The sequence below is a fragment of the Vombatus ursinus genome, unplaced genomic scaffold (assembly GCF_900497805.2).
Source record: "Vombatus ursinus unplaced genomic scaffold, bare-nosed wombat genome assembly UNPS02014832.1, whole genome shotgun sequence".
Classification (NCBI taxonomy): Eukaryota; Metazoa; Chordata; class Mammalia; order Diprotodontia; family Vombatidae; genus Vombatus; species Vombatus ursinus.
Genome location: NW_020954610.1, coordinates 58,940,021 through 58,952,369, shown reverse-complemented (window position 1 = coordinate 58,952,369; position 12,349 = coordinate 58,940,021). Strand labels below are relative to the sequence as shown.

General features: G+C 39.8%; 1 protein-coding gene across 2 annotated transcripts in view; it reads left to right on the top strand.

Annotated features, from left to right (window-relative positions):
• The window catches only part of SEC14L5 (SEC14 like lipid binding 5), a 77,488-nt gene that overhangs the window by 32,304 nt on the left and 32,835 nt on the right, over positions 1-12,349 (top strand). The window contains exons 1-3 of one of the 2 annotated variants that reach the window (XM_027839420.1): positions 9,861-9,891; positions 11,242-11,391; positions 11,503-11,634. In XM_027839420.1, coding sequence (XP_027695221.1) covers positions 9,871-9,891; positions 11,242-11,391; positions 11,503-11,634 — 303 coding nt within the window. In that variant the 5' untranslated portion in view covers positions 9,861-9,870. Of the gene's footprint in view, positions 1-9,860; positions 9,892-11,241; positions 11,392-11,502; positions 11,635-12,349 lie in introns of those variants that run through there. The other variant, XM_027839419.1, reaches the window with a different exon arrangement.

Genomic DNA, 12,349 nt, shown 5'->3' with positions numbered 1-12,349 from the left:
TTAACACATTAGCAATGTTTGAACATGTATGTTTCATTCTACATATCTAGTCCAGTACTTTATGCCAAGAGGAGGGAGGTGTGTTTCATTATCAGTCTTTTGAAGTCCTAACTAGTCACTGTCATTGTAGTTCTGAAGTCTTTTCAAGTTATTTTCCTAAATACTTGTTAACTAGCTAACTGAGAGAAGGGAATTAGCCCAAGTTAATGGATGAAATGGTGTCACTAAGCAGGATCACAGGATCATAGATTTAGATCTGGAGGGGGCTACAGAGTCCATCTAGTCCAGTCCTCTTGTTTTACAGATGAGGGAGAGAGGAGGGAACAAGCATTTATTAATTACCTGCCACATGTGAGGCACTGCGCTAATCATTTTATAAAAATTATCTTATTTGACTACCACAACAATCCTGAGAGGTGGGTGCTACTGTGATCTCCTTTTTACAATTGAGAAAACTGAGACAGACAGAGGTTAATGACTTGCCCAGGGTCACACAGCCAGGAAGTGTCTGAGGCCAGATTTGACCTCAAGTCTTCCCGATTCCAAACCCGGGGCTGTATCTACTACACCACAGGTAGTAATTAGTAGAGTTTAGCTTTGAACCTAACTCCTCTGACTCCCTTCTTAGAACTCTTTCTACTTCAAAGATCTTCCTTTGCTGGCTCAGTAAATATTATCCTGAAATATGAGGGTTTGTGGAGTTCTGTGGAATGCTTACAAAAGATATCTCACAGCTGGATTTTCTGTTCTCTTTCTTCCAAATTTTTTCAGGGCCTGTGTACTGGGATTTGACTTGGCCTTGTTGTAGTTCTGGGTTTATCCTCTATAGACTAGGCTTTGAGTCCTTGCTTAAGACATAAGCAAGAGAACCTACTAATTAGTCTCTTGCAAATTCACTTTTTTACGTAAGCACTGTATTCCATAAACATTAGCCAATAAACATTCCATGAGTTGCTAGTGAATAGGTCTTGAGAACCATTTGGTATTTAAATTTGGAGTAATATTCTGTGATTTTCAGTTCATGGGTCTATTCAAGTTTTGTGTGTTCCCTGGCTCTGCTTCCTAATAGATTCTCTCATCTTAGAAGCTTGCTGTTATTTAGTTGTTTCAGTTGTGTCCCTCTTTGTGACCCCATTTGGGGTTTTTGTGGCAAAGAGACTGGAGTGTTTTGCCATTTCCTTCTCCAGCTCATTTTGCAGATGAGGAAACTGAGGCAAACAGGGTTAAGTGACTTGCCCAGGGTCATACAGCTAGTAAGTATCTGAGGTTGGAATTGAATTCAGGTCTTCTTGACTTCAGGGACAGTGCTCTAGCCACTGCACCACCTACCTGCCCTAAGAGATTTGGAAAATATCAGGAAAAGAAAAAAGGAGGGTTTTTGAGGTATGTTTTGCTTTTTGAAAGAGTGCTAGGTTTGAAGTCAGAGGACCTGGGTTCAAATTGCCTTTTGGGAAAATCATTTCATCTTGTGCCTTAGTTTCCTCAACTGTAAAATGAGGGGATTGGGCTAGATGACCTCTTAGGCCCCTTCGAGCTTTATATCTATGATTCTAAGATCCTATCCAGGTGGAAGAAAGTATTTTTGCTATCTTTATTTTCCACACCATTGTCATCTCATTTCCCACAAGGCTATACTCACTCTGGCCTTCTTTGACTTCTCTGCACCACACCCTACCACATCCCATCCCTGAAATTGGATAACTTGTCCCTAACTTTTTCAGCTTTCTTTTGAGCGTTGTATTCCTCCATTAGACTGGGAAGCCCTTGAGGGCAGGGACTGTCTTTTTTTTTTTTATCCACAGTGACACATAGTAGGCACTTAATGTTTATTGACTATTAACTATTCCTTTCCTGATATTCCCCTCCCCCATTGAACCCTTTATTGTAATAGAATAAAATAGTTAGGCAAAAATAGAGAGAATGGAATTGCTGTGACTGCTGATCCCATGATCCTACTTAGTTGGCAGATACAAAAAAAAAAGCATAAAGAACATTCATAAAATATTTTTTAAAAAAGGAAAATTTCAGATTTCAAAAGAGAACACAGACAGGAGGGTAGAATGGTGGAGGTGTGTGGTGTGAATAAAAAATAATAATAAAAAATAATAAAAACTGATATTTACACAATACTTTACATACATTATTTCATTTGAGCCTACAGTAAGCCTATGAGGTAGATACTATAGGCATTGTCCCCATTTTATAGATGAGGAAACTGAGGTTCATAGAAGATAAAGGACCTGTCCCTGGTCATGCAGCTAGTAAGCATTGTCAGGTTTCATAGAATTCCAGTATTGGAAGGGACCTCAGAAACCATCTGGTCTAATCTCATATCTGCATTGGTGGTATGGAGGTTTTAAACCCAAGAACAACCAACGTTCTTTTCACTATGTCACACTGCCTCTCCTATAAAAGAAAGAAACCAGGTGGTAAGATCATCCTGGGTGACACTATGTTTCTGTGGTTGCTAATAATACCAGCTTGCGTGCTGCAGAAAAAAAAAAAGATGAGGCAACAGATATTGTTTAGGTAAAGATATCAGGATTCAGGGGACAGCTAGGTGTCACAGTGGATAGAGCACTGGCCCTGATGTCAGGAGGACCTGAGTTCAAATCAGGCCTCAGATACATAACACTTACTAGCTGTGTGACCCTGGGCAAGTCACTTAACCTCAATTGCCTAGCCAAAAACAAACAAACAAACAACAATAACAAAAAGATCTCAGGATTCATAATAGAATAATAGAAGCCAAGATGATAAGGCAACAGAAGGGTGAGCTGTTTCCTTATTAAGAGATGAGGGTGGGACAGTTAGGCAGTGCAGGGGATAGAGTGCTGGCCCTGGAGTCAGGAGGACCTGAGTTCAAATCTGGCCTCAGACACTTACAGTTATCCACATTGTGACTTTCCCTACTGTGATTTTGATATATCATGGGTCGGAATAAGAAATTAAATGGGAATTTTTGGGGAGTTTTGTGGAAGCCGTAGACGACAGAGAGCCTATGACCAAATCCTTAACCCAAATTTTACAATAAGGTTCTGTAAACAGCCCATAAAAAAAAAAGAAAAAAAAAATCAGACTTCTTCTCTGGTATGAACAGAGGGCCAAAAAATTTTGTGCAGATTTTCCAGATTGCGGGGGTGCTGTACCCCTAACCCCTATGATATGGAAGGGATAACTGAATTAACTGTGTGCCTGGGCAAGTCGTTTAACCCTGATTGCCTCAGAGAGAGAGAGAGAGAGAGAGAGAGAGAGAGAGAGAGAGATGAGGCTATTTACTTTATCCAAGAAGACTACAAATGAAGTGGTTGACAATGTGGAAGGGACAGGGAGTTTGGGTAATAGTGGGCATATTGTTTTGAAATTCTTAATAACCAGGAGAGGAATTGCTAAGCATAGCTGGACGTGTGTTTTGCCTTTGAGGAAAACAGACTTTTAAAAGTTTAGAGATTGTTCAATAAACAGAAAGGCTGAGGAATTCAGATACACATGGGATGATTTATTTGAACTGATGTGTGGTAAAGGAAGCAGTACAGTAAAAGAACAGTACACCATGAACTACACAAATATACATGAAAACATCACCAAAAGGCAGCCACATTCAAATCCATTGCAAATCTTTGTCCTGTGATGATGAAATAAACTTCCTTCCTCATAGAGAGGTGGACAGCTATGGATATGGTGTGTTGAATATATTGCCACACACTCAGTTTATTTTGCTCAATTATTTTACTTTGTTATAAGAGAGGGTTTAAGTGGTGGAGGGCATATCAAGAAATAACTATGGTGTGGAAAATAGTAATTAAATAAAAATTCAGATTATAAAATAGGTTAATTCTGTGGTTAGAGATTTTTTTTTAAAGAACGTAAAGAAGGTCCTAAAAAATAAAGTTATGACTTTATAATTTTAAATCCTCCTCAACAGAAAGACAACAGAAGGAGGCATCTATAGAAACACAGGGAACTCTTATGTGAGCTCAGATTTCAAAAGTATATGTCCATAGATGAGAGGCATGGTGGATAGAAAGTTGCTCCCTAAGCCAAGAACACCTGGGATTCATGCCCTGCGGCTCACACATACTTGCTGTGTGACCCTGGATAAATCACTTAAATCCTCAACGCTCTAAGCAGCTTTTAAGGACTATAAAGTATCTACCTGCATGGGTAGAGGAAATTTCTCATTTGGAGCTTCCTCTGACAACAAAGTCACAGGTCCAGGACCTGTTTCTATCCCTATGCCTAAAGAGAGAAGAAGCATATGAGAAGGACAAATACAAAAATGGGCCATGAGTTTATTGAGAATAGTGTTATGGAGGCTAATGCCCAGAATCAGTTGAGACTTGTAAAAATGTTAGAGACAAGAACTGTTTTCAAAGTTATGTACAGAGCAAAAAGAACAACAAAGGCATACACCCTTCTCGTATTTTCTTTTATGGAGGAGACCGAGAGAACCGAATAAACCTCACCAGTCATCCTGACTTTTGTTTTGCCATTGAATTTTGATAAGTCTGGAAGAGAGTGAGGCTGATGACTTTGTGCAACTATGTCTCACTTAAATCCAATTCATTGGTGAGTCAAGAGGTCACCTCATGATGTCATTGGGCTTCTTTGAAATGAAGGACAAAGGATATTCTTCTTTATGAAGGAGCTTGACAAAATGGAATAAACAACTTAAAGATAGCTAGATAGAACATTAATAAAGTGCTTACTATGTGTCATGCATTATGCTGTGTGCTTGAGTTACAAATACACGCAAGCAAGATGGTCCCTAGCTTTAAGAAGCTTATATTTTAATGGGGTAGATAACACGTAAAGGAGAGCTGGAAAGCAGAGGAGGAGGGAAGGTAACTGAGTAGAGACAAGGTGGTTGGTGAGGAGGAGGAGAAAAAGTCCAGAGAGTGAGTTTGGTAGGGAGTCAAGTGAGCACCACAATGGTTGTTCAAGCAGGGAAATCCCCAATGAGGAGTTGGAGGTTTCAGGGCCAAGATTTCCCCAGGATGGTAACTCTACTGGCAAGGAGGTAAAGTATAGAGTTTGAATTGAGTCTGGAATGAAGTGAGTGTAGCTGGGGCCCCTCCTGAAATCGGGAGCCCAAGATAGGCAAAGGGAGACTAAGAAAATTCACTGTCAACAGTTTGAATGGGTTTAAGTCCCTAGCCCTGCTTAAATTGCCTATAACTCAGAGAACTTGAAGAAATGGTCTGAGCCATTATCAATAACCTCTGGGCAATGATGGAAAATAGAAGTTCCCAAAGGTTGGAAATGGACAATGCCATTTTGATTTTCAGAAAAGAGATGAATGGCTAGAGCTACAGACTGATAAGTTTCATAAGCATTGCTTGCAAATTTCTAAAACAAAAAATTAAATATGATTTGTGAATATTCAGCAAAGAACATTGTGATCACTGGAAGTCAACATGATTGATAAAAAATTGGACATGTCAGATTGATCTCATTTCCATTTTGAAGTACAGTTATTGTTAAGTGAAAGCAATAAGCTTACTGTTATCTTGATTTCACCAGAACTTTTAACAAAATCTCCTGTGGTATCTACATGCTGAAATTTGGACTGGATTCTACTACTTCTAACTAGTTGAACAATTTTAAAATAAAGCTGGAGGGAAAATTCTAGTTGGATATCACAGGGCTTTGTGTTTGATACTGTCTAGTTCAAGATATCGATCAACATTCGGTGTTTTGCTGTTTTCTTATTATCCAGATTTGCAGATGACACAAAGATAAGAGAGATGGGTAATATGACAGATGACTGAACTGAGATTTAAAATGATTTGGGCAGATTGGAATGTGAAACCAAGAAGATTAAATAGAGCAGGAATAAACATAAAATCCCGGATTAAGGTCCAAGAAATTCAGTTGCACAAGTACAATATGGGAGTGCCCTGACTTGGTAACCATTCACATGGAAAATATCTGGGGATTTCAATAGCCTGCAAACTTAAGATAGCAACATTCTATTTTGAATGCTCACTCAAAAACCATGTTTAATGAACTGTTCTATTTTTTTTTTCATGGAATCAGTCTGTAGTTGTAGCTAATAAAGCTAACTGTATCTTATACTTCATTAGGAGAAGTAAGGTACATCATGGGAAGTAAAGATCTCCCTGGCCTCTTTGCCAGTCTACCCACATTAGGAATATTTTGATCTCTTCAGGGCTTTCTATATTTTAAGAGTGATATTGACAAATTAGAATATAGTGACCCTGGGCAAGTCACTTAACCTCATTGCCTAGCCCCCTCCCTCCCCAAAAAAAGATCCTCTAGACAAATTAGAACATATCCAGAGTTGGGGAGTAAGGAAGGAATGGAACTTAGAAACCAATCAAGGAGTCAGTCATTCAACTAGCATTTATTAAGCCCCTATTGTATGCTAGGCCCTGTACTAAATGCTAAAAGGAAATGAGGATGACTTGTCCGCAGGAGAGATTAAGAGGGGAAATGATAGCATAAACAGATATGTGGAGGTCTATTATGTACAAGAGGGAGTAAACTTACTCTGTTTTGCTCTAGAAGGGCAGAACTAGGAGCAGTGGGTAAATCCTATCTTTTTTTTTTTTTTTGGTGAGGCAATTGGGGTTAAGTGACTTGGCCAGAATCACACAGCTAGTAAGTGTCTGAGGCCAAATTTGATCTCAGGTCCTCCTGACCCCAGGGCCAGTGCTCTGTCCACTGTACCACCTAGCTGCCCCTGAATAATATCTTAACAGTAGGATCATTGGGTTATAGAATTAGAAATCAGAGGGGTCTTCAGACCTTTTTGTAATAGATTTTATAGATTACTCAACTGAAGCTCAGAAAAGTCATCCAGTAAGTGATAGAATTGTAATTCAAATCCTGGTCCTCTGACTCCTGCTTCAGCATTCTTTCGACTGTACCATGATGCCTCTCTTGTGTCTGTGAAGCCCTTTTACTTTTAACAAAGTGCTTTCATAGACAGTGTCCCAAAAGTCTTAGTGCAGTTTTAGGCCTTAATGACTTCAGACCTACACAGTATACACTACAGACTTATCCAGAAAATCATTTGAAAGGATGACTATCTAAAATTTTGAAAATATTGATGTTTCTTATTAAAATTCATCACTTTATGCTGTAAAAATCGAGTCTAGTCGATTTTTGAATTTGGTACTGCTCTGTGACCGAAAGGATTTGCATTTGTCATTGAGCCATAAGATCTTTAGCCTTACTTAGGAGGGAATGAAATGAAAAAAAAAATTTAATTAAAATACGTTATTCAAAATTCATACAACTAAATAAGCACAAAGGAAATGAAAATAATTCAACTTTCAAATGATTTCTTTTGGTAAGTTTGTAGCATTTATGCTTCTGAACTTATTAAAGCTTAAAACTACACTAAGACTTTTGGGTTGTGCTGTATATTCTCTCTCTCTCTCTCTCTCTCTCTCTCTCTGGCAATAAGGGTTAAGTGACTTGCCCAGGGTCACACAGCTAGTAAGTATCTGAAGTCAGATTTCAACCCAGGTCCTCCTTCCTCCAAGGCCGGTACGCTCTCTATTTCACCACCTAGCTGCTCTTTAATCTTGTTTGATCCTTAGAGTAAATCTGTAAATGGGCAGTTGGAATTATCCTTATTTTTATGGATGAGGGAACTAGGGCTTCAGGAATTTTGATGATTTTTTTTCAAGGTCATGTACCTATTAAGGAGTTGACCCAAGATTCCAACCCAGGTCTTATTGTAAGGAAGGAGTTGAATTCCAGGTGTGAAAGATGACCAGAAAAAGGCATGGAGACAGGGGAAATGGAGATTCTTGTATGAACAACCAACAGAAGGCCAACATGGCTGGATCACAGAATTTAAGAGGGGGGTAAGGTACAATGAATCTGGAAAGGCAAATTGGGGCCAAGTCATGAAGCTCTACGTAAAAACTAGGCATTTGTACTAGAGCCAATGAAGTTGGTAGAATAGGGTTATGTCATGGTCAGATCTGTGCTTAAGGAAAATCACTTTTGAAGTAGTGTGGAGAATGGATTGTAGAGGGGAGAGACTTGATACAGGAAAGGGAATTGGAGGTGGTTGTAATAATCTAGGTGAGAGGTAAGGAGGGCCTGGCCTAAGGTAGTGGCTGTGTGTCCTCCTCAAGTTACTCTCTACTCAAGAGAGAAAAACCTCAGTAAGATTGAGGGCTTGGATCTCTGAAATATATGATGTGAATGGAAGTCCTTATCAGAATTCCCTCTGCCAGCCTTTGAGAGACCAGGGAACCATTGTACCTCTAGGGAAGGTACAGTTGGGAGGTGGAAACTCACAGTGATGTTGTTTGTTTGATTCAACACCAAATTCTGTAAAAATTCAAGGAGGAATCTAACTGAGTCCATCTAAAGCCACAGCCAGAAAAAGAGCGGAGATGGCCAAGATAGTTGTACCAGTGACTAGAAACAAACTTTCCACGTTTCCCAGTGCAGGCAGCCTGAGCTCTATGTGAGAGCTGCCCTTCCTCCTGGTAGCAGGTCTGGCTGCAAAGGCAGGATGTGTCCTCAGATGCCTTGGTTATTTTGAGAGTGGGTGTTAAATCCCAATCCCAGGACATCTAAGGAGGTATGATAGACACTGGGAGTGGTGTCTGTCTAGTAAATTCTGTTCTAATAAAGGTGTCCACAGATACTGTTAAATTACAGCTATCCAACCCTTGTACTGAATGGGCAATGAATGAGGCAGGAACTTTCCCCTTTTAGAGTCTAAAATAAATCACCTCTTTCATCAACAGCCTTTAGAAGATGGAAACTGTATTTCATTTTCACATTCCTCAGCTGAGCATGTCCTTAGCTTTTCATGTGACCTTGTACCAAATGCAGGATCCCAACAGCAGTGAGCTACCACGTAAAACACATTTGTTCTCAGGAAGTCCTGCGTAAACAGTAAAGCCTTGGGGAGCCCTCTCTGTCCTGTGTGCCCTGGAGTCAGCTCCAGGGACTTCAGAGTTGACGCCCAGGGAAGTTTACCCTTTCTTCTGAGGTTCTATTTATTTGATTTTCTTTAAATATTTTTTTTATTATAAACTTAATAACCACTTAAATAAATATGCAGAATAAGGAACAGGGAGAGATCTTAGAGATTGTATCATGTTACAGATGAAACAGTTACAATGACCAAGACAAACAAATTAATGTGCAAAATAAGGAATGGGATCTTACACAAAACCTTTAGCATTTAACAAAGTAGAACCAGATACATTAATAGATAACTGATAGACAAAAGACGCTTTGCTCTGTGTCCCTTTCTGAAACAGCCTGAAGTTCTACTACCTTTCATTTTTCTTTCTCCCTCTGTTTTTCCTTTCTTTCCTTGCCCCTTCCTTCCCTTTCTCTTGCTTCTTTCCTTCTTCCTTCTCTTTCTTCCTTTTTTCTTCCCACCATCCTTCCCTTGCTTCTCCCTTTCCTCCTTCCACTTTGTTACTTGACTTCTTCCTTTTTTTCTACCCATCCTGCCCATCCCTGGCTTCTTGCTACCCTTCTTCCCTTGTTTCTTCCTTTCCTCCTTCCTCTTCTTTTTTGTCCTCCTATCCTCCTTCACTTGCTTCTTCCTTTATTTCTTCTCTCCCCCTTTCTCTCTTTCTAGTGTCATTCCATGTAGATACAATTCTGGTTCTGTTGAACTTGCTTTGCATCACTTCATCTATGTTTTTCCACATTTTCTTGTACATTTCATGTTAAATTTTTTATGGAGTCATGATATTCCATTAGCATATCATAATTTGTTCATCCATCCTATAGTTACTGGACATATAGGTTATTTGTTTTTTTGCTATTATACTTAAATCAGCTATTATTATTTTTGCATAAATAAGTCCTGTTTTTTCTTTTTATGATTTTTTTTTTTAGGTTAGAATCCTAGCCATGAAATTGTTGGGTCAAAAGGTATGATTAGTTTTTATGACTTGTCTTTTGCAGCGGTATTTCTAAATAGTTTAATGTTTTGAAACCTAAGCACTTAGCTATCAGTTCCCTGCCCTGTGTGCAGGAACCAATTTTAAAATACTATAGGTTGAAATAGATACCATGGGCCCTGCCCTTAGTGAGCTTACAGTCTAATTGTTCATAAAATAGAATATGCTGAGGATGATAGAGACAAGGCTAAGTTAATTGCTGGATTTTCAAATGGGGCTGCAAACTTAATGAAAAATTGATCTAAAGCATTTGCGAGTGAAAATTTCTTGCTCTCTCTTTCTCTCTTTCTCTGTTGCTTCTTTATCAGGTATTAGCAGGGGAGGAATTACATGATTTAATGTTCTTTTTCAACAGTGTGACTTAAAATTCCATCCTAGAGGGAGACCTAACTAAGAATCTAAGAAGAATGCAATGTGATGTCTCAGTGGGGCCACTTTTATAATACATGACTAGAAATAGGGTGATTTTCTGTGTGGCTCTTTAAGAAAAATGGCAGCAACATACAGACTAGCATTAGTGCCCCTAAATTCCCTAGTACAGTCAAGAAAATTGTTATATTTTGGGGCAGCTAGGTCGTGCAGTGGGTGGAGCTCCGGCCTTGATGTCAAGAGGACCTGAGTTCAAATCTGGCCTCAGACACTTGATACTTACTAACTGTGTGACCCTGGGCAAGCCACTTAACCCCAATTGTCTCACCAAAAAGCAAAATAAATAAATTTTAAAAAATTGTTATATTTTGCCAGAGAATGAATCTTCCTTGTTTGCTTACCAAGCTGGCAATGTCACAGAATCTTAGAATTCTAGAGCTGGGAAGATCTTAGGGATCATCTTGGTCAATCTCTTTATTTTATAGATGAAGAGACTTAGGCCCAGAGAGACCGAGACTTACCCAAAGTCACCCAGCTGGTGCATGCCGCCATCAGTTCCTCAATAAACGTTTATTAAATGCCTCCTGTGTGCTAGGTAGTATGCTAAGCTCCAGGGATAAAAAGAAAGGCAAATGACAGTCCTTGCCTTTGGGGAGTTCACTATCTAATGGGGGAGATGACATACGAACAACTACATTAAAAAAAACCAACAACCTGTATACAGGATAAATAGGAAATACTCAACAGAGGAAAACACAAAGATTAACAGGGATTAGGAAAGGCTTCCTGCAGTAGATGGGATTTTAGCTGGGACCTGAAGGAAGTCAGGACAGCCAGGGGGTGGAAGTAAGACCATGTCTCAATGAATTTTCCCCCCAATACAGCATGTGTCTCTCAGTGTCATACTGGCATCCAGAGCCTGGTAATTTATTCCCATTTTTGCCTCTCCTAGGCCTATGAAAAACGTTTTCCGACATGCCCCCAGATACCTGTGTTCTTGGGCAGTGAGATCATTCATGAATCCAAGAGCCAGGATGGATCCATTCACATTGTCGAGCGCAGCTGCAAACTGACTGTAGATGCACCACGGTTATTGAAGAAGGTAGGCCTTTCAACTTTTTTCTTGGTTCCCAGTGCCCCTGAGACAGGAGGCTATGGAGCCATGATTGCTTTCTTCTGTCTTATTTGCCCCATTATCCCATTTCTCTTATAGATTGCTGGGGTCGAGTATGTTATCTTTGTGCAGAAAAATGTTTTAAATTGGAAGGATCGAACTCTTCTTATTGAGGCCCACAATGAGACGTTTGCCAATCGAGTCATCGTTCATGAGAACTGCAGCTACACTGTAAGTGGGCCATGATGCAAACTTTGTCTCTCTTCCTTGGGAAAGGTGTTGTTATGTGGGTTTGTTTCCCACCACCAGTGACCATGGCTATGTGAAACTTTCCCTGGAAAGCTAGTCGTATAAGACTGGATTTAAGAGTAAGATCATAGATCTAAAGCAAAGGTGTGGAACCTACTGCCTTGAGGCCACATGTGGCCCTCTAGGTCCTTGCATGCAGCCTTTTGACTTAGTCTAAGTTTTACAGAACAAATCTTTTTTTTTTTCTTTTTGGTAAGGCAATTGGGGTTAAGTGACTTGCCCAGGGTCACACAGCTAGTAAGCATCATGTGTCTGAGGCCGAATTTGAATTCAGGTCCTCCTGACTCCAAGGCTGGAGCTAGAACAAATCTTTTTATTGAGGGAATTTGTTTTATGAAGTTTGGGTTCAGTTAAAGGGCCACAATTGAGGACCGAGGACCACATATGGCCTCGAGGCTGCAGGTTCCCCACCCCTGAATTCTAAAGCATGAAGGGAGGGAAGGAGGGAACAAGCATATATTAAGTGCCTACTGCATTCCAGGTACTCTTCTAAACACTTTGCAAATAGTATCTCATTTCATTGTTGAAGGGACCGCAGAGGTCATCTACTCCAATTTTACAGATGATGAAACCGAGGCCTAGAGGTTGAGAGTCTTCCCCAAGAATCACACAAGATAGAAGTTGTAAAGGGCAGGAT